The 20889-nt window shown below is 42.4% G+C and overlaps 1 protein-coding gene and 1 pseudogene across 1 annotated transcript in view; both read right to left on the minus strand.

Moving 5' to 3' along the window:
• Positions 1-20889, minus strand: part of RFWD3 (ring finger and WD repeat domain 3) — a 42610-nt gene that overhangs the window by 21305 nt on the left and 416 nt on the right. Inside the window, exons 2-6 of the mRNA XM_043599675.1 lie at positions 16082-16556; positions 6796-6992; positions 3685-3755; positions 1866-2057; positions 1678-1769 (exon numbers count right to left, since the gene is read on the minus strand). Coding sequence (XP_043455610.1) covers positions 1678-1769; positions 1866-2057; positions 3685-3755; positions 6796-6992; positions 16082-16554 — 1025 coding nt within the window. The 5' untranslated portion in view covers positions 16555-16556. The remainder of the gene's footprint in view (positions 1-1677; positions 1770-1865; positions 2058-3684; positions 3756-6795; positions 6993-16081; positions 16557-20889) is intronic.
• On the minus strand, positions 9097-10478 carry LOC122494463 (annotated as a pseudogene).

Consider the following 20889-nt stretch of genomic DNA (forward strand, 5'->3'; position numbering starts at 1 on the left):
AGTGTTATTACCAATTGTTCTTGGGCTTCCAAAATGCTGATAATTTCTTGCACGGCACTACACGTGCAAAGCTTCACTTAGGAATCTTCCATGGAGAGTGCTGCTGTAGGAGGGCTTAGCGACACGAACAAACAAACGGGGGGAACAAATGGCAACACTTAAGCCGTGTGCCAGATCCTCTTTTCTGTTATTGCTTTGTTTAAAGTATCATTAAGCCTATTCTAGGGAAGAGGAGATTAAGACTTGGACAATGTTCCAAGTGGTCATGAACTGTATACAAAAAGTAAGATGAGGAATTCCTGACTAAGGTATTTAGCAGCAGAGGCAGGCAGTAAATGTAATCCTTAGGGAAGAATCTGAATACGCTACAAAAATTCCAGGGACTCACTCTGCTGGGGTCTGCCGCCCACACCAGGTGTGAGGTATTACTGGAGGGCTATAGGTTTCTCTATGACTTTTGATTTGGAGAGGGCTTAAGACACCATGGTCTTCTTCCCTGGGTCACGCTACTACAGGCTTAAGTGTCAGAGCTGATTCCAAGTTGGTGGGGATAGCTAAGTGCTCCTGCGGAAGGAAAAGTCACTCCATTCCTTCTGAATTTACCTGTTCTAATCTGCACATGGCACTCAGGCCAAAGCAGAAACTTACAAGAGGTACAGGGCACAGAAGAAATGAGTGGCAGGGTCTACCACCTGTCATCCTTCTTTCACCTTTCCCTCCCCCCCCCCTTATTTTAGACTAAGAGAGAGAGCGGGGGAGAGGGGCAGAGGGAAAAACAGAGCGAATCTTAAGTAGGCTCCATGTTCAGTGTGGAGCCCAATGCAGGGCTCGATCCCATGACCCAGGGATCATGACCTGAGCTGAAATCAAGACTGGGCTCAATTGAGCCACCCAGGTGCCCCTTCCCCCCGTTTCGAGGAAGGAGATTTTCATGATCCAGGTGTCAGTCTTCCCAGAATGAAAATATTATGTGATGAAACACTGGTTAATATTCCTTAGATTACAGGACAGAAACTTTACTTTAGCTGGCCAACTAAAATTGAAAACTAACGTTATCACTGAGAAATCCACTGGAAACTAATTTAGGCATGGCTCAACTGAGGGTCAGGAATCCGTCTTCCTCCACTGCTTAGCTCTGCTTTCTTGTGCATTGACTTCATTTTTAGATAAGCTCCCCCTACCTTATAGTTGAGAAGGTTCATTCAGTGAACCTGGGGCCTATACTCACTGAGCTAGCTGAAGTTGGAATTAGTTGTTGCTCTGAAACCGCATTTTAAAAAAACGTTCATTTAATTTTCAAAAGAGGGTGAGAGAGAGAGTGCAAATGGGGGAAGGCAGAGAGGGAGAGAGGGGGAGACAGAATCCAACGCAGGCTCCAGGTTCTGAACTGTCAGCACAGAGCCTGACGCGGGGCTCAAACCCACAAACCGCGAGATCATGACCTGAGCCGACGTCGGACGCTTAGCTGACTGAGCCACCCAGGCGCCCCTCCAAAACACCAAGAACACACCATGTAGACCTCCTTCAGAAGACATCAGACGTGTACTTATAAATCACAATGGGAGACAGATTGCCAGTGATCCCCAGTACGGTCCAAGTAAAGCCTGAGAACCACATTAAGTGTGACTCATACCTCCTTTTTCAGATTTGCCAGGTAGTCAGATTCTTGTCACCTACCTTTTCATTTGCTCATGTTCACTAGTGTCCAGAGCTCTCAGGGTTCGGGCATAAAGAACCACGATGTCACTGTGCTTGGCTTTCTTGTTGCACTAAAGAGCCCAACAAGACAAAGTTAGTGTGGTTCTAGGAACCCTGACCTAACATGCTGACTGTGCACATGCACAGTCCTTATGTACGGTTCTTACCTGAGGACATTTTCGTGTCTGTCCCTTGAGCCACTTAGAAATGCACTTATACCCAAAGAGGTGCCCACAGCGTAACGCTGAGAGTCGGTGATCCCCAGCATTGGTCCAAAGTTCCAAACATATTGTGCAAGTGTCCCCTTCTTCATCATCCATAGGAACAGAAGATGGAAGAGGACTGGTCTTCTGGGGAGACTGGACGGAAACCAGAATACATTCAAATTAGAGAGAATGCATATCGGTCATGAAGAGGATGTGCGACTGTCACATCAACAAAACCACACAAAAACAATACAAACCCAACTGAAAACACTGTAGCAAAACCGCAACAGTTCGGAATCACTTGCCATTCTTTGTTAAGACGCAAGCTGCCCAAATGTTTCATAACAAGCCAGGAAAATACTACCATCCTTTCATCTTAGGAAATTCTTGGATATTTTTTTCATGCAAATGAAGAAAAGGAGCTATGTTTACAAAGATACAAAACAGAACAAAACAGACCTGGCAGTTACCCAGATAATCAACAACAGGGAATAGCAGGTTTGTTATACGTTCAAAATTAGATTCATAATCAACTCAAGCAGTTATACTTGGCTCATGTAAATCAAAATTAAAAACAAAAACAGAAAAACAAAGGATATAAACAGCTTACCAAAAATTACAAATGGTTTGTTAAGTGTTTATTTATAACTGAAAAATGCAAATTAAAGTAAGAGATCATTTTTTCATTTATTAGATGGTATAAGCTGATGTCTGATGACACCAAGCAATGTTGAGGGTTAATGAAGAAATGGGCATGTTTATATATTGTTGCTGCAGGTAGAAAGTGACACAAATTGTCCATGGCATTATCTATAAAGACTAAAATACATGTATCTTTCCTTTTTTAAAAAATGTCTATTTATTTTGAGAGAGACAGAGAGGAGAGAGCATGTGCATGTGAGCGGGGGATGGGCAGACAGAGACTCCCAAGCAGCTGTCAGCGTAGAGCCTGATGTGGGCTCAATCCCACAGGCCATGAGATCATGACCTGAGCCAAAATCAAGAGTTGGATGCTTAACCGACTGAGCTCCCATGTATCTTTCCTTTGACAGAGCAATCTCTCTGCTAAAATATACCTAGCATATATTTGTCACAAATACTTGCAAGACAACTGTACAAAGCATGCACTTGTACCAGGGAAGGAAGGAAGGAAGGAAGGAAGGAAGGAAGGAAGGAAGGAAGGAAGGAAGGAAGGAAGGAAGGAAAGGGAGAGCAAGAGAAAGAAGAAACAACTATAGTGTATGTGACAAAAGAGTTGACCAAAAATTTATTTATAGATGGGACACTATGCAGTGATTCATGAGAGTCAACTTTATGTACTGATAAAAGGTATAATCAAAACTTAACCTTGTTAGGTAGGTAGGACAAGTTATCCTCACATCTACCCCTACTTTTTATTTTTTAATGTTTATTTATTTTTGAGAGAGAAACAGAGAGACAGAGCACGAGTGGAGGAAGGGCAGAGGGAGAGGGAGACATAAATCCAAAGCAGTCTCCAGGCTCTGAGCTGTCAGCGCAGAGCCTGACGTAGGACTGGAAACCATGAGCTGTGAGATCATGACCTCAGATCATGACGTCCAAGTAGGACATCTAACGCCTGAGCCACCCAGGTGCCCCTACCCCTGCTTTTTTAAACCTATGAGGAAGCAGCCACATAAATAAGTGGACTGGACCCACACGCTGACCTCCCACCTACAAAGTCTGCAAATTTTGCACTTTAGCCTGCAGCCTCTTCTTTAAATGCAAATCACCACTTCATTTAAAAGGATGCTCATATTACCTGTTTGGGAAGGGTCTCTCCTTCACGGATACTTGTAACTTCTTGTTCTGCTGAGGTACCTCCTACTTGGTCTGCCAAGTCATTTCCAGAAATGATAAGATTAGTAACGCACAAAAGAAGACAGAAGTCAGGAATGAGAGTCTAGCAGGAGAGCCTAGCGTATCACAGCTTTCCATTTCTAATTGGTAGTATTAAGTTTCCTAAGTTGTAACAGTGAATTTATTTTTTAACTTACTTTGGATATTTTCAAATATGCATAAAACTAGACTGAACAGTATAAATAACATGTAAGTACTCATCACCCAATTAAAAAAAAAAATCGATCTTGTTGCCAATCTTTTCCCAACTAAGCCCCCCCAGCCCCATTATTTTCTTTTACAAAGCTTAACAACAAACTCTAAAATGTCACTTCACTTATAAAAACTTTTGTAATACTAACTGATAAAGATTTCTTTTTACATCAACACTATCCTTATCACGCCTAACAAAACTAATAATCTCTTAATACTAATACTCAGTTCATATTCAAAATTTCCCAGTTGTTTTCAAGTTACTCATTACACTACATTTATTGCTATCAGAATCTAAGCAAGGCCCCCACAACGAGTTTGACTGTTACATATGTGATGTTTTTTTTCACTCTAACAATTCTTCATTTTTATCCCTTCCCTGTCACTGATTTGTTGGAAGATATCTGGTCATTTGTCTTATGAAACACTCTAATTCCAAATTTGACTGACTGCTTCCTTGTGGTATTGCTTAAGTATTTGCTCTATCACCGATATTTCCTATAAACTGGCAGTTAAACCTAAGGGCTTCAGTGGATTCAATTCTGTTTTCTGGAAACAAGAGGGGCAGCAAGAATACTTCTTTGGTTGTATGCTTCTTCTTCTTTTTTTTATTTTTTTAACATTTGTTCATCTTTCAGAGACAGAGACAGAATGCAAGCAGGGGAGGGGCAGAGAGAGAGGGAGACACAGAATCGAAAGCAGGCTCCAGGCTGTGAGCTGTCAGCACAAGAGCCCGACACGGGGCTCAAACACACGAACTGTGAAATCATGACCTGAGCCAAAGTCAGACGCTCAACTGACTGAGCCACCCAGCACTGCCCCCCCCCCCCCGACCAAAGTTTTTTTTTTTTTTTTTGTAATTTTACTGTACTGCCTCTAGACTTCAAAGTACTCCCTACTTCTGGGTTTTATCACATCTATTATTCTAATAATAGAATGGTTTCTTTTTTTACACTAGGTCTCTGATCCACTTATTTCTTAATTTTATAGTGTGAGGAATGAATCCAGTTTGCTTTCCAGTTAGCAATCCAGTTTTTACAATATTAATTTAAAAGTCTGTCTTTTCCCCACTATTTGAGATATTCTCTTTCCAGTATACTGGAACTTCATGTATGTTTAGATCTTTTTTCTAGATGTTCCAATGGAACACATTTTAGATTTAAATGGTTGCGTCTCTGGTATTATTTACCTTGTTCTTCTACTTACTGCAAACTGGGCAACCTGGTTATTATATCTAGAGTCTTAAGCAGACGCAGGGATTTGGGGGGCAGTAACAGTATTTCCTAAGTGCTATGGATGTTTCTTTCTTTTTTTACATTTTATTTTTAAGTAACCTCTACACACATCATGGGCTTGAACTTACAACCCTGAGACCAAGAGTCGCTTGCTCTGCTGACTCAGCCAGCCAGGCGCCCCTCTATGGAGATTTCTGATCGCAACACATCAAAATGCACATTATGGTCTGGTGGTGTCAGCCTGCTTCCTCCATTGAAAGGAATCCCATCAACCTTTCAACCTAATGGTTTTAGGATCCACTGCTGATCTTTGCCTAGATACAGAATTCCATGAGGAGTCACACAATTATGACTTTTTCCTGTCATCTCTGCTCCAATATTAGCTGGAGTTTTTCTATTTCAAAGAACTTCCTTGGGGGTAGGTGGGAGAAATGGAGAGGCAAAGAGAATTTTTAGGGCAGTAAGAGTACCCTGTATAATGATGGGGATGTCATTTCACATCTGTCGAAACCCACAGAATGGAAAGCCTGAGGTGAACCCTAAGGTAAAGCACGGACTTGGACTGAACATGCCACGGATTAGATGCACCATTCTGGCGACCGGTGCTAACAGGGAGGCGGTGCACGTGTGAGGACAGGAGTGTGTGGAAATCTCCACGCTGTCCTCTCAATTTTGTTGTGAACCTTAAATACTCTTAACAGACAAACAAAACCTCCTTCATCAGCCAATATTTGGTTTTCCTGAATACAGTTCACCCAGGGAAAACAGGATAAATGCGTAATCCTTTATTTACCAGTTTTCAGAGTAATGCGTCAGGGCTCTAATAACTTAGGATGCTGATAAGTGAGCTTTTAAAAAAGCACATAATTATGAATTAGGATTTTTCACAGATTTGATGTATTTCAACCTATATCTCAATCCATACTCCAAGAATGCACCCATTATTCGTTTTGATGCTCAAACTGTCCCACCTTGAGGCCACTTAGGAGCCCCTTTAAAGTTGCTCCTACGCCTACTGACCTGATGACTCTCTGAGAGATGGCTCCCTTGCTTTCTAGCACAAATGCCCTAGGCTCATTTTGTATATTTCCTATCCCAGTCTTGGAAAGCCACTTCTCCAAGAAGTCCTGGGTCCCTTTAGTGGGAAAAGACCATAATCTGGGGTATCAGAGGGTAAGCAGGACATATGCTCCAGGGTCTCTGCCCACTACTGCTAAACATAGCTCTACTTGCATAATACATGGCATTATAATAGGACTTAAAAACTGGCCGACTAGACAGGGTACCGAATTTACAACGCTTTTCTTTAAATAAAGAACCTACTACCTTATAAGATGTCAAAGAAGATGAAAGAGAATATAAAATGCCATCACAAAGTGACCAACTGACTGGGTCACAGATCACATTAAATTTCAAGTCAGATCAAATCCTCTATATGGAATCATGGCCAGTGAAAGCTTTGTACTGTATGAAGCAGGAATCTACTGACATCTGGGGGCAAAAGGGAAAGTATCACATCACAAGTCTAGACTTTCTAGCTTTCTGGGTATTAGCCCTGTGAATCCAAAACTGAGCAACATACTCGCCTTCTATAACAACGGCTCTAGGTTCCTCTCCCTGGACAACAACCTCCTCATACTCTGTGGAGCTGTCGGAATCAGAACTACTGGAGACCTGCAAGTCCTCAGAGACAGGATTCCTGGTCTCTGAACCATGAGACGTGGTTGGCAAATGAGGCTGGGTCCGGCTCACTTGAAAGTAAGCATCCAATGGTGCTCTGGACCTACGTAAGCAAAAAGACAACAGAATTACAGTACCATGGACCATCAACACAAGAAAAAGCCACAGTAATCTGAGAGTAAATCCTGGTCATTTCAACCCATCTCCAGGCAGCTAAATGTGCCTTTGAACACTGAAGCACAAATAGCGGTTTTAGGCAGATGTTGGCTGGCCCGGATATTCTCTTTTCCACTCAATTATTACATTAGCCACACTGGAGGTTGACTCTTGCTAAAACCAAATTCTACTTTACTGGCCTTTGGCCGTGTGTCAGTATCTTTTAAAGGACACAACTCAGCAATCTGTCTCCTGATATTAGGGGTTGAAAGAGCGGGAAAGAAGAAAAAGGGCTCTGCTGATCAAAAATGGCCTCAAGGGAATTCTGCTCCTGCAACAACACAGACCAAGGTCCTTCGGGGTAGAATGTGAAGTCCTGCTTCAGTCATCGTGGTTTTACCTCTTATTTCAAAACATTATTTTTCTTTTTAAGTTTAAATAATGTCAGCTATGATATCAAATGTCAGCATGATATCAAAAATTAACTCAAGATGAGAAGAGCAGGGAGCAGAATTAACCCTATTCTGGCTGGCTGAGTTTTAACCATACCCATTACTGTGCTGTAGTTTCGTTCACAACCCACCTATCAAACCACACCCTACTTACAGCACAGAATGACATTCGATAGTAAAAATCAGAAAGGTGTTCTGTACTTCCTCTAGCTGATAATTATAAAGTATTACTGAAAGGTAATCTACTTTTAAGTTTTAATAACTGTCTTTATAACATTAAGATACATTATTACCCAGAAACATTGTTGGAGACTGCTCACTCAGAAGAAAATTGATTTCTTCTAGTTCGGCTACAATTTTTGGCAAACTAGGGTGTTCTATTAAAAATGATGATAGAATGGAACAAAATAAGTATTTGGTATCTAATTCAACGGAAGATACACCTTTGTAAAAAAAAAAAAAAGAAAGAAAGAAAGAAATGTGAATAAATTGAAATGAGAAGTAGCAATTGTGAATCCTTTTTGACTCACAATTTAAAAGTGTGCCGTTCAGGGCACCTGGGTGGCTCAGTCGGTTAAGCGTCCGACTTCAGCTCAGGCCACCATCTTGCAGTTTGTAGGTTTGAGCCCCACATGGGGCTCTCTGCTGTCAGTGTGGAGCCTGCTTCAAATCCTCTGTCTTCCTCTCTCTCTCTGCCCCTTCCCTGCTTGCACTCTCTTGCTCAAAAATAAAAAATACGAATTTAAAAAAAGTACACAATTCAGTGGTTTTCAACATAACTACAGGTTATATAACCATCACCACTATCTTCTTCCAAAACATTTTCGCCATACCTAAAAGGAACGCTGTACACATATAACCAGTCCTTCCTTCTTCTCCCCTTTCTGCAACCTCTAGCAATCACTAATTTAATTTCGGTCTCTGTAGACCTGCCTATTCTGGACATTTCATATGGTACAATCATAATATATATGGCCTTTCGGGTCTGGTCTCTTTCATAACTTCATGATATATACAAGGACCACGTCACCTGTGAATAGCTATAGTTTGATTTCATCCTTTCTAATTGGAATGCCTTTTATTTCTTTTTTTTTTTTTTTTTTTTGTCTAATTGCTCTGGCGAGAACCTCCAGTACAGCAGCAAACAGAATTGGCAAATTCTTGTTCCTGACCTTAGGAGTAAAGCTTTCAGTCTTTAGTAAGTTAGTAAGTTAGATGAAGGTTTTTTTATTCATGGTCTCTTCCTCTTCACGTTGAGGAAGTTCCCTTCCACTGCTAGTCTGTTCTTTTTATCATTAAGGAGTTTTGTCAAATGCTTCTTCATCTATTAAGATGTTCATGTTTTTTTCTGCTTTATTGTATTAATATAGTATCTCACTATTTATTTTTTTTAACGTTTATTTATTATTGAGAGACAGAGACAGAGCATGAGCAGGGGAAGGACAGAGAGAGGGGGAGACACAGAATTCAAAGCAGGCTCCAGGCTCTGAGCTGTCAGCACAGAGCCCGACGCAGGGCCTGAACCCACAAACTGTGAGATCATGACCCGAGCTGAAGTTGGACACTTTACCTACTGAGCCACCCAGGGACCCTATTTTTTTATATGTTGAATCAGCCTTGCTTTCCTAGAACAAATCCTGTTTGGTTTTAGTGTATCATCTTTTTTATATGTTGTTGGATTCAGTTTGCTAGTATTTTGTTGAGAAACGTTATATCTACATTCATAAATTACCAATAAACGATATTGGTCTATAGTTTTCTTGTGATGCCTTTATATGTTTTTGGTATTGGAATAATACTGACCTCAAAGAATCAGGAAGTATTCCCCCTGCTTCCATTTTTTTGAAAAGTTTGTTAAGTATTGGTGTTATTTCAGTTTTTCTTTTAACTGGGAAAATAACTTTATTTTCTTTAGGTGTATGGGCAGATGTTTAGTCTCAGAATGTTTGGAATTGCTTCTCGGTACCAGCAGCCTTGGTGAGTTTGAGCTCAGGGAAGCACACAGACTTGCTCAATGGCTAGCACTCGCCCACTGTTACAATGTTGCCAGTCTAGACATCCCCGAAGCAGGGGGACAGGTGCACAGACAAGCTCTGGTGGCGTTTTTCAAAGCAGTTGTATTTTTGGGGGTAGTGGAAGTAGGCTCAGTGGATGACAATGGTTCTTTTCATCTTTATCTTCGTCACCAGACCAGACAGAATCTGCCCTTGGATGGAGACCTTAGGAGTAAAGGGGCATTTCTTGCCAGTACAGGTGCACTCAATGGCCTCCTTGGGCATCTGGAAGCCCCAACCAATGTTTTTGTAGTATCACAGGAGCTTCTCCTTGCTGGTTTCTCCAAACAAAACTCTCGTTTTTTGTTTGTTTTTTAATGTTTGAGAGAGAGCGAGAGAGAGAGAGAGAGAGAGCACGTGCGCGAGCAGGAGAGGGGCAAAGAGACAAAGAGAGAGAATCCTAAGTAGGCTCCACATTGTCAGCACAAAGCCCAATGTGCTCGATCCCACAATCCATGAGATCACGACCTGAGCCAAAATCAAGTCAGACGCTCAACTGACTGAGCCACCCAGGTGCCCCTAGCAGAACCCTCTTCTTATTTTGAAAGATAATTGGCTGCTTTTGGTAGGCATGCTCAGTCAGAATGTCTGCCATCTTCCCAATCGTCTGAAAAAAGGAAAGTCCAGAGGGTGTCTGGGCTTCCTCATCAACTGCCTACTGATTTCACCTTTAAACATTTGGTAGACTTCACCAGGGAAGCCACTTACTTCTGGGCTCTTCTGTGTGAATTTTGTTTTTAAATTACCAATTCAATCCCTTTATTTGTTAATCATCTATTCAGATTTTCTTTCTCTTCTTGAAAGAATACTGATAAACATGTCTTCTTAGAAGTTTGTCAATTTCACCTAAATTATCTAATTTCTTGGTATAACACTGTTCACAGGGGTGCTTGGGTGGCTCAGTCAGTGGAGCATCCGACTCTTGATTTTGGCTCAGGTCACAATCCCAGGGTCACAGGATTGAGCCCCACATGGGGCTCTGTGCCAGGTGTGGAGCCTGCTTGGGATTCTGTCTCTTTTCCTTTGCCCCTGTCCCCTGGTCTCTAAAACACCAAAAAAAAATCCCAAAACAAAAACAAAAATGTTCACAGTATTCCCTTATAAAATTGCTTTCTTCTGTAAGAGTGATAGTGATGTTCTTTCATTCCTGATTACTCTGGGTCTTCTCTCTTTCTTGGTCAGTCTACCTAGAAGTTTGTCAATTTTGTTGATTTTTCAGAAAACCAACTTTTGGATTAGCTGGTTTTCTCTCTTGGTTTTCTATTTCTATGAAATCTATTTCATTCATATCTACTCTAATGGTCATTATTTCCTTCTTTCTGCTTGCTTGCTTTGAATTCTGGATTTTTTATTTTGTTTGCTTTTCTTTTTCTAGTTCCTTAAGCTAAGTTATTGAGTACTTTATCCTTTCTCAGCACGGCATTTAACAGCTATACATTTCCTTCTAAACACTGCTTTAGCTGCATCCTAAAAGTTTTGGTATATTAGGTTTTTCTTTTAATTCATCTCAAAGTATTTCCTAATTTTTCTTGGGATTTCTTCTTTGAACTCTTGGTTATTTAGGAGTTGTGTAATTTCTGCATACTGTGAAATGCCCCAAATTCTTTGTTATTGATGTCCAGTTTCATTCTGTTGTGGTCAGAGAACATATTTTATATGACTTCAATCCTTTAATTTTATTGAGTCTTCTTTTATGCCCTAACATATGATCTGTCCTGGAAAATGCTCCATGTGCACTTGAGAAATAGGGATACTCTGCTATTAAGTGGAATTTTCTATTAGGTCTAGTAGGGTTACAGTATTGTTCAAGTTTTCTGGCTCCTTGTTGACTTTCTCCCTAGTTGTTAAACTCATTATCAAAAGTGGAGTACTGACATCTCCTATTATTACCAGTGAATTGTAGATTTCTACCACCAATTATGACAGTTTTTGCTTCATGTATTGGGGGTACTGTTACAGGGGCATATAGGTTTATAGTTGTTATATCTTCTAGATGGATTGGCCCTTTTATCATTATAAAATGTCATTCTTGACTCTTATAACAATCTTTAAAAAATTTTTTCTTTAAAGTTTATTCATTTTGAGAGGGAAGAGCATAAGCACAAGGTGGGGAGGGGCCGGGAGAGAAAGGGAGAAAGAGAGAGAATCCCAAGCAGGCTCCACACCACGAGCACAGAGTCCAATGCGTGTCTTGAATGCACGAACCTTGAGATCTTGACCCAAACTGAGGTTGGACGCTTAACTGACTGAGTCACCCAGGCACCCTGACTCTTATAACAATCTTGGTCTTAAAGTCTATTTCATCTGATATTAGTACATTAACTCCTACTCTCTTATGGTTACTGTTTGCATAATGTTATTTTGGTCCATCCTTTTACTCTCAACCTACTAATATCTTTGAATCTAAACTGTCTTGTAGACAGAATACAGTTGGATTAAAAAAAAAAAACAAAACAACTCAATGCTGCTGATCTGTACCTTTTGATTTGTGTTTACTACAACTGCATTTAAGGCAGGATTTATATCTACTGTTTTGCTGTTTTCTTTCTTTAAGATGTCTTTTATTTTTAAGCAAACTCTACACCTAACGTGGGGCTCAAACTCACAACTGTGAGATCAAGAGCCACAGGCTGAAACTGAGAGGCACCCCTGCTTTGCTCTTTTCTATATGACTATGTCTTTTTTGTTCATATAGAAATGTCTATTCCAAATTCTAATAGAAAAGTTTAGGGGTGCCTGGCTGGCTAGTCGGTGAAGTGTGTGACTCTTGATGTTGGGGTTGTGGATTCAAGCCCCGTGTTAGGTGCAGAAATTACTCAAAAATTTAAAAAATCTTGGGACACCTGGGTGGCTTAGTCTGGTGAACATCCAACTCTTGATTTCAGCTCAGGTCATTATCTCAGGGTTCAAGAGTTTGAGGAGCCAATAAGTCTCCTGGTCTTCGCTGAGTGTGTGACTGTGTGTGTATGCTGGGGCACACCTTCAGTAATCAGCCAGGCAGGTGACAATTCTTCCTGCTTGTGCAGAGCCTCAACGCCAATAGGAGTCGAGGAATTAGTGCCTTCTTAGGTCTTTCCTGGGCGCGGGCACAGTTGTACACAGCCCTTGGCATATGTGTGGCCTTCTAGATTTCTAAGAATATGTCAGAGCTTTTCAAAACCCCTACGAAGATCTCATTCCTTAGCTTTTCCTTTTAAGCTTTTTGGTTAGTTTAGTTTGCCCCAGCCGTTACGCACCACCTCAGGCAGCCTCTGGGGAACAGGCTTTTAGGCTTTTTAGAATGGGCCTAAGTGCTAAATCAGGAAGAGCCCTGCAGGTGAGATCTTCTAGGAAACCACCAAACAGGACAAAGAAAGGGAATTCTCTGGGAATGAGGCTCTGAAGGAGCTTCCATTCCATTCTACTCCCTCACGTTTTCACCGTGATCGCAGGCAGTGGCTTTTCATGGTTACAGTAAGCCGAAGAGGGATCTGGGAGCAAGGAATGGCACGAAGCTTACTGTTCTACTGACATCAGCTGTTTGGTTTGGTTTGGTTTTTAATATTCGCTCCCTGAAAATGGTGTAAGTATCTGTTTAATTTCCAGCATCCTGCAAGTTGATTCTGCTAAATTTTGCCAACTGTTTCAGAGGTCCGGCCATTTTTACTGATGTCACTCAGGTTTTCTTTTTAAAAAATACTAATAAGCAACTTTATCAACTTATTTTTGGGAATTGTGTGTGAACAGCAGCTTTAGCTACCATGAGATCAGCACATAAGAACAGTATTTCTTAAGTACATTTTAATCAAATGAAATCCACACTAAAGTGAGGCTGAGGGGCTACTGGGCATGCACACTGAGCATTCCTGCATAGAAACTGGTAAAAAAATCAAGTGATTAAAAAACACTCATTAACATTAAGACAGTAAAAGACATTTCCAAAGTCAGACGGGGACACAGGAAAGGGGACTATCGTCATGAGGAAGTGCTAGGGAGGGTGTCTTTGGGAGTACAACCTTGAAACCCAAGAAATCCTCTTTCCCTCCACTTATTATCTCTGAATTAAAAACCAGTGTTAGTTCTTGCCCCTTGGCTAGCCTCTATAGTCCCAGATTCCGTAAGCTCCATGAAAACAGGTACCCTGATCTGTCCTGCTCACAATGTATCTCCAAGGCAAAGTTCAGTCTCTCCTAGAGTGGAATGTCAGAAATATTTGATGAATGAGTGATGATGCTGACAGCCAGAATCAGAATCAAGCAGCCTCAAACAAAGAAACGGGAAAGGAGTTTGTGATCTTGGCTGAGAAGCCTGTTAGGAAAAATACCTCATTACCCAGTTTTCTCCGACTCTGGCTTCTCGGTGGAGTCTGAGGCACAGCTGCTCACCCTGGCCCAGGCTGTCAGCACCTGGCCCAGAAATGGTCTATCAGGGGAGTAAATGCCAACCACCACAGTGAGAAATTCACGTTAAGAATTCAGAAGGTATAGGGGCGCCTGGGTGGCTCAGTCGGTTAAGCGTCCGACTTTGGCTCGGGTCACGATCTCACGGTCCGTGAGTTCGAGCCCCGCGTTGGGCTCTGTGCTGACCGCTCAGAGCCTGGAGCCTGTTTCAGATTCTGTGTCTCCCTCTCTCTAACCCTCCCCTGTTCATGTTCTGTCTCTCTCTGTCTCAAAAATAAACGTTAAAAAAAATTAAAAAAAAAAAAAAAAGAATTCAGAAGGTATAAAAAAGTAATAAAAAGAAATTCAGAAGGTAAAATAAGCAATTGGTCCTGGAAAAGCTCATATTTTTATGTGAATTTAGTGTGGCATTTACTTACAACACAATATTCAGGGGGAAGAAGTTTCAATACCACATTTACGTGGCTCCAGAATCCATGTTCTCTCCACGTAACTGCACAGTCCCTGGCCCCTTAGATTTATTCGCTTTGTACAGACAAACATACAGTTGCCAAAGAGCTCAACTAACATCCTTCAATATCTAGGTTCTGTAACCCAGTTTCTGAGCACAGAAGCAATTTTCTGATCAGAGTGTAGCTTCTGTGTATAAATACCTTTTAGGAGAATTATGCTAACGGTGCCAGCAAGAGAATCTGGTCTCTGTGGTATTTCCATTTGTCTCTGTAAATTGGCATCTGGTTTATAACCATCACTCTCCTGTGAGTTGGTAAGTGTACCCCACCAAGAGCAATCAGCTCTGCCCCCAACTCCCCTCCCCCAAGTGAGTATATGAACATCCAAGGCTGAGGAATACTGTGAGGCCTCCTGGCAGTCAGCCAGTTCCTGGGGACACCATTCTCAACTCTCAGCACACTTACTTTGAAAGGCTCCTCAAACAGCACTGCAAGGTGCCTCCCCTATGACACAAACATACGAAATCTTATTCTGCCTTCACAATCAGAATGGCACCTTACATAACAGTAGCATGCGTGTGAAACTCTTGTCGACACAAAACGAAGCACATCACCCCTGATGGGTCACATCCAGAAAAGACCAGGCTCCAGAGACTGGACCAGCTGTAAAAGAGCACCCTCCCCTTGCCCCAAATAGTAATCGCCAGAACCCAGGCAAAAGGATGCCGAATCCAGGATCAGAAGGCGCAATCCCAATTCCAGAGGTACCACAGTCAAAACACAAATGATTCCATCAGCTTCCTCATTTGTAAAACACGGTGAACAGGTGGCCTAGTTACTGCTTGTTAGTATCACCTCTTCATTTCCATAATGTAAGGAAAACACACGGATCTGACCGAAGCTTCCTCTGTCTGTCTGTATAGAAAACAAGTGAGATCAGGGTTCCAACACCAGCTCAACTCCATCCCTGCAGTGGCTATGAGACCCTGAACAAAACACTTTCTCAGGGTCCAAGTTTCCCTCACATATAAAATAAAGATCTTAAATTCAATCTACGTGAAATAAAGGGTTTCAAATAAAGGAGGAAGTTAAAAAACAGACAAGGCATAGACACCGGTTACTTTTCATAACGACCCTGTCAGGACCTGACAGCTAAGGTCTTCAAGAGGCAAGTTCAACCCAAAAACTATAAAAGAAAATTACTTTCAACTCTGCAACACACTCTCAGGTGAGGAGGGGTGGAATGTTTCCCCACTTAGCGAGATAAGCTCCAACTTTATTGACACCGTACTTTTCACAAGGCTTCTCTGAATCCAGCCCGCCTGTCTTCCAAAGTCTACTACCCTGTTACACAGAACAACGGATCCTGGGTAGCCGAAGTGTGGACTCAGGACTTAAAAAAGTACTTCTGCGACGTGCCAGCGATCTGAGGAAGAGCCACTTACTTCTCCAGAAGCCGCTGCCAACGAACCAGCACCTACTTTCCAAAGCACCTCAGTGTAACTGAGTCTCTCGGTTACTCTGTGAAGTGAATAAGGCAAGCGCTTTCATTTTCATCTAACTCCCGAGGAAACGGGGGTTCAGCAAGGCCACCTGACTTGCCAAAAGTCACAGTAGCAACCCTCGGCGCACTAGGGCCAGAACCGGCATTCGCAACTCCCAGGGCGGCACCGATCCCGAGACGGACACGAGTTTTTACCTGGCACGGTCAGTCCTCTGAGACGCTCCGGGTCTTGACCTGCGGGAGGCAGACCCCCTCGTCCTCCTGGCCCTCACTGGCCCCACGCCGTTGTCTGAAGGGGGCCTCAGGAACTCCAGCATGCCGTGAAGCCTCTGCAGCCCGCTGAGGAAGCTGTTCATCGACTCCAGTGACGACACTTGGACGGGGCGGTTAACACCAGGTCCCTGCCCGCGCTCCTCCGAAGCTCCCGGATGAACGTCCTCCACACCATCTTCTCCCAACCGCTCCACTTCCTCCGTCGGGTCAGCAGACACCCGCGGAGCAGGCTGGAGCGGGGGCGGCCCCCCGTGGCTGCCGGCCACTTCGGCAGGTAGAGGCTGGAGCGGGGACGGTCCCTCCTGGCTGCCGGCCACTTCGGCAGGGGCGGGCTGTTCTGCAGCATGATGCTCTAACTCCATCTCAAGACTATACTCCATTTCTTCATGAGCCATCACTGGGGAAGTAATGTTCGTAAAAAGTATCAGCAAAGGAGAGAAAACATGCCAGGTAGCCGATATAATCACATCTAAGTCTTCTAGATGTTCTGTTTAAGATCATTCTCGGCAAAACTGAAAATCTTCAAGAGATTTTAGTTACTTATTTTAGGTCAGAAGGGTTCGGCCATCAACTTTTTCCCTCCGTAACAAGTACTTATAAAACTAGCTTTCCGGCTTACCCTTTACAAATGTGAAGGCATGTGATCACAGTACTATCTTCTAAAGCAGAAACATCTAGGAAATAAGAGGGTTGAACTACTGTATCTGAAAGTAATTTCCCAGACCTCCTGCAGTTCTTTGTCATGACCTGAATACAGAGATTTACCAAAACAAATGCACAGAACGCTACATCTGATTTTAGTGGGCAATATTCATCTTTCACAGCACCAAGTTACAAAGGATAAACAGAAAAAGGACATTTTTACACTTGCAAAATTAAGTCAATACTAACTCAAAACAGAAATTTACCTAATTTTTCCAAAAAAGGCTGAGCAAACCTGATTTACTTCATCCTTGTCATTATTTTTGTTTTCCCTCTCTAATGCCATTTGTTAGCCCATTTAACAAATATTTATTCAGTGCCTGTCATGTCCCTTTCCTTATTTGGTTCTTGTCTCTAATTCCACTATGTTAATCCATTCAAGAAATATTAAGCACCTGTTAAGTAGTCAGATCCCCCATAGAGGCAATGACAGGATAAAACTGTGTAAAGGATAAAATTCTGTCACAGAGTTTACATTCTAGCAAACGCGAGAATAATCAAATAAATGTGGAAATTATACATGGTGATATTTGGTTTTGGGAGGAGTCGCGGATTACCATTTTAGATGCTCTTTCAGAAAGACTGAAAATTGAGCCCAGGCATGAAGGACTAAAAGAAGCTGGCCATAGGTAGAGCCAAAGAAGAGTTTCAGAAGGAAATCAGTACACAGCTCCCTGATGACCATGGGTTTGGTAAAACAGAAACCAGGCAGATGTAATGAACACAGTAATGAAGAGTGCAAGTATGGGATGAGGTTGATGAGGCCAAACACTAGCACTAAAAGCTTTGGTAAGGAGTTTCTTTTCTTTCTTTCTTTCTTTTTCTTTATTTGAAAGAGAGAGAGCGTGCACATGCACTAGCAGGGCAGAGTGGGAGAGAGAGAGAATGTCAAGCAGGCTCTATGGTCAGTATGGAGCCCGACACGGGGCTTGATCTCACAACCCTGGGAACATGACCTGAGCTGAAATCAACAGTCAAGAGTCACCCGGGCGCCCCAGGAGTTTCTTCTATGTTAGGAATGGACTGTAGGGGAGCAAGATTGCAAGTAAGCTAAGCTGTTTACAGACTACTTGTGGGAGTGCAAACTAGTGGTCCAGAAGCTTGGGCAAGAGTGGTAGCAGTGGAGATGGAAAGTAGTAGACAGCTATAAGAACTGTCAGCATAGACATGCCACTTAAAATCATAGATTAAACTACCTAAGAAGGAAAGGGAGAGAAGAAAAGTGGGCCAAGGATTCAAAACCGAGAGGTTAACATTAAAAGGATAAGTTACAGGACAAGAGCCCAGAACAAAGGCTGTGAAGGAGGAGAAAACCTGGTAGAGCATGGCATCTTGGTCTCGGAAGAATGTTTCAAGGAGGGAATGGTCAAGTGTGTCTAGCGCAGAAGAATGCTCACTAGATTTAACAATGTAGCGAGGACACATAACCTAGAAAAGAGCAGTTTCCGCACAGCGAGGGGGCCCGAGGCCACAATGGGGTGGGCCGAGTAAGTAGATGGAATACAATACACATGGTGGATGAAGCACACGTACCTTTTTCTAGTCATTCCTGAAAACCCATTAACATGACAACTCCCCCCAACTGCATTAGAGAAAGGATAAAGGATAAATCACAAAGACAAAGCAAATTCAAACAGGGCATGAGACAATGCAATTTTTGCTAGAACTGGTAACTTCTTAGTAGAGCTGAAAAGATGAAGCCCAAGTGACTGCAAAGAGGCGGTTACTGTGTGCTACAGAGAAGCAAGCGGACTCCCACCGAGGGGACTGCAGAAACCAGGCAACACAGAGGACAGTGTTGAACGTGGAGCTGAAGAACAGGACTGGTTGAAAGCCTGTCTCAAACGAACAAAAGCCAGCCAAACACACACCTCCTCCACCTCTGCTGTAGGAAGCTGGAGGCTTGTACTAGACAGGCTTAAGACCAGCATGGGTGACAGCAAAGCGGTGAAAATAAGCAGTTAAGTGCAAGTCTACAAACTGAACAGTGTGAGACTCTCCCAACTCTTCTCCTCACTTTTTCCCCCTGCACAAATCCGGGACACAATATTCTGGTTTATATAAGTCCTCTACTTAAAGCAGGAAATTAGAGGACTCTTCTCTAGGAAAAAAAAAAAACAACCTAGAAATATTGACAGTTGTGAATCCCCAAGAAAATGGGTGAGGCTCTGTCCCTTTATCTAACAGTAAAAGCCTACTACCTGATAGCTTGACAGGGTTCAGCCACTCATATCAAGCTTCCAAACAGCCTCAAGGGGGAGGGCAGGGGCTCTCCTTAAAAAGGAACTAATAGCCAAGGACCAACTGACATTTTGAGTAAAGCCTCCAAAATGAGGGAGAGACCAGAGCAGACAAACAGAAAAAACTTGGAGGGAAGAAAGGAAATTAATGCAAGAAACTGTAAAAAACAAAACAAAAACCAAAAACATATACAAACAAAAACAAAACAAAAAACTCCTCAAACTTACAAGAAAAGAATGCCAGGGAGGAAAAAAGGACACATTGGAAAACAAGGAAGAGCTCTGGGAAATGAAAAATGACAGATGACAGCCAAAATAAAATATTTAATACAAGGATCGGAAAAAGTCGAGGAACTCTTTCAGAAAGTAGAATAAAAGATGGTCAAAAAAAGACAGTAATAAAATAAAAATGTTAAGCCAGGATATTTCATTACCTTTAGTCCTGGAAAGAGGACTCAGAAAGTGGAGAAGAAACTAAAACAGGTTATAGAGGAATCCACTATAATGCCATTTTTAGGATAATGAAAAACATGAAAAATCATGCTACTATCTGGACTTATACAACTGTAGTACAAAACAAACCTGGGCATGAAAAATATCAAATTCAGGAAGAGAGTTCCAAGGTTCTCATGGGCTTCAACTCTATATATGTATGTATGTATGTGTGTGTGTGTGTGTGTGTCTATATATATACTTTTATTTCTTAAAAAAGAAAAAGAAAAAAGAAAAGGATGCAATTACAGCAAAAGGTTTGTTAGATCCAGATGGTGTGTGCACAGGTTTTTATTTTTTATTATTCTCCGTACATATCAGTATGATTAAATATTAGAAATGAAGTTTCTTCCCACCTTATGTCAGTTTTCATTTAAGAGCAACCAGTTTTCATTAGAACAGCAAAGCAGACAGCTGAATCCAACCGATTCATTACGGTATACACCGCAGCAACAAGTACACAGCAGGTGCTAAATACCTACTGAATTATCCACACACCTAGCGGCAGTCTGGAGCAAAGCTTCCCAACCACTGCGGGGAAATATACATCCTCCAGCCCAGGACTATGTCAGGAGTGACCAGAGCCAAAAAGCCACCCCAAGCCTTGAGCTGCCTTGTCCTGGACCTCGGCATGCCATACAAATGCCATTTTCTATGTGTGGCGTTTAAGTGGACGCTTAAGACGTTAATTTCCCACTTGTCATCTTTCCAAACTTTGTTACTCAGATATAAGTCTGTAACAGGTGGGACGATGGCCGCCAATTACAGGATAAGGGGCCGAGGCATGCAGTCTAGCCTATGTGGTTCAAATCCCCGTACTACCTGTGGCACCTTAGGCCGGTTTCCTAGCCTCTCTGTTCAACTTGTTCATTTCTAAAACGGGGAATAAAAGTATTTACTTTTTATTTATTTACTGAGTAAAGAGTATTTACTGAGCGCCTGGGTGGCTCAGTCGGTTGAGCGTCCGTCTTCGGCTCGGGTCATGATCTCACGGCTCCTAAGTTCGAGCCCCCCGACGGGCTCTGTGCCTGCACAGAGCCTGGAGTCCGCTTCGGATTCTGTGTCTCCCTCTTTCTCTACTCCCCCCCCCCCCCCCATGCTCTGTCTCTCTCTCTCTCAAAAATAAACATTCAAAAAAATTTTTTGTAAGTATTTACGTCACAGTGTCGCTGCGAAATAAAGCTGGATAAAACCAAAGAACAGGTTCCTCCGTGAACTTGAAAGTTACGCAAGTAACGGGCGCCCAGCGGGAAAGCAATTCTATTTGCACAAGAAGAGCTAGGGGCTCGGCACCCC

Source organism: Prionailurus bengalensis, chromosome E2 (assembly GCF_016509475.1).
Source record: "Prionailurus bengalensis isolate Pbe53 chromosome E2, Fcat_Pben_1.1_paternal_pri, whole genome shotgun sequence".
Lineage (NCBI taxonomy): Eukaryota > Metazoa > Chordata > Mammalia > Carnivora > Felidae > Prionailurus > Prionailurus bengalensis.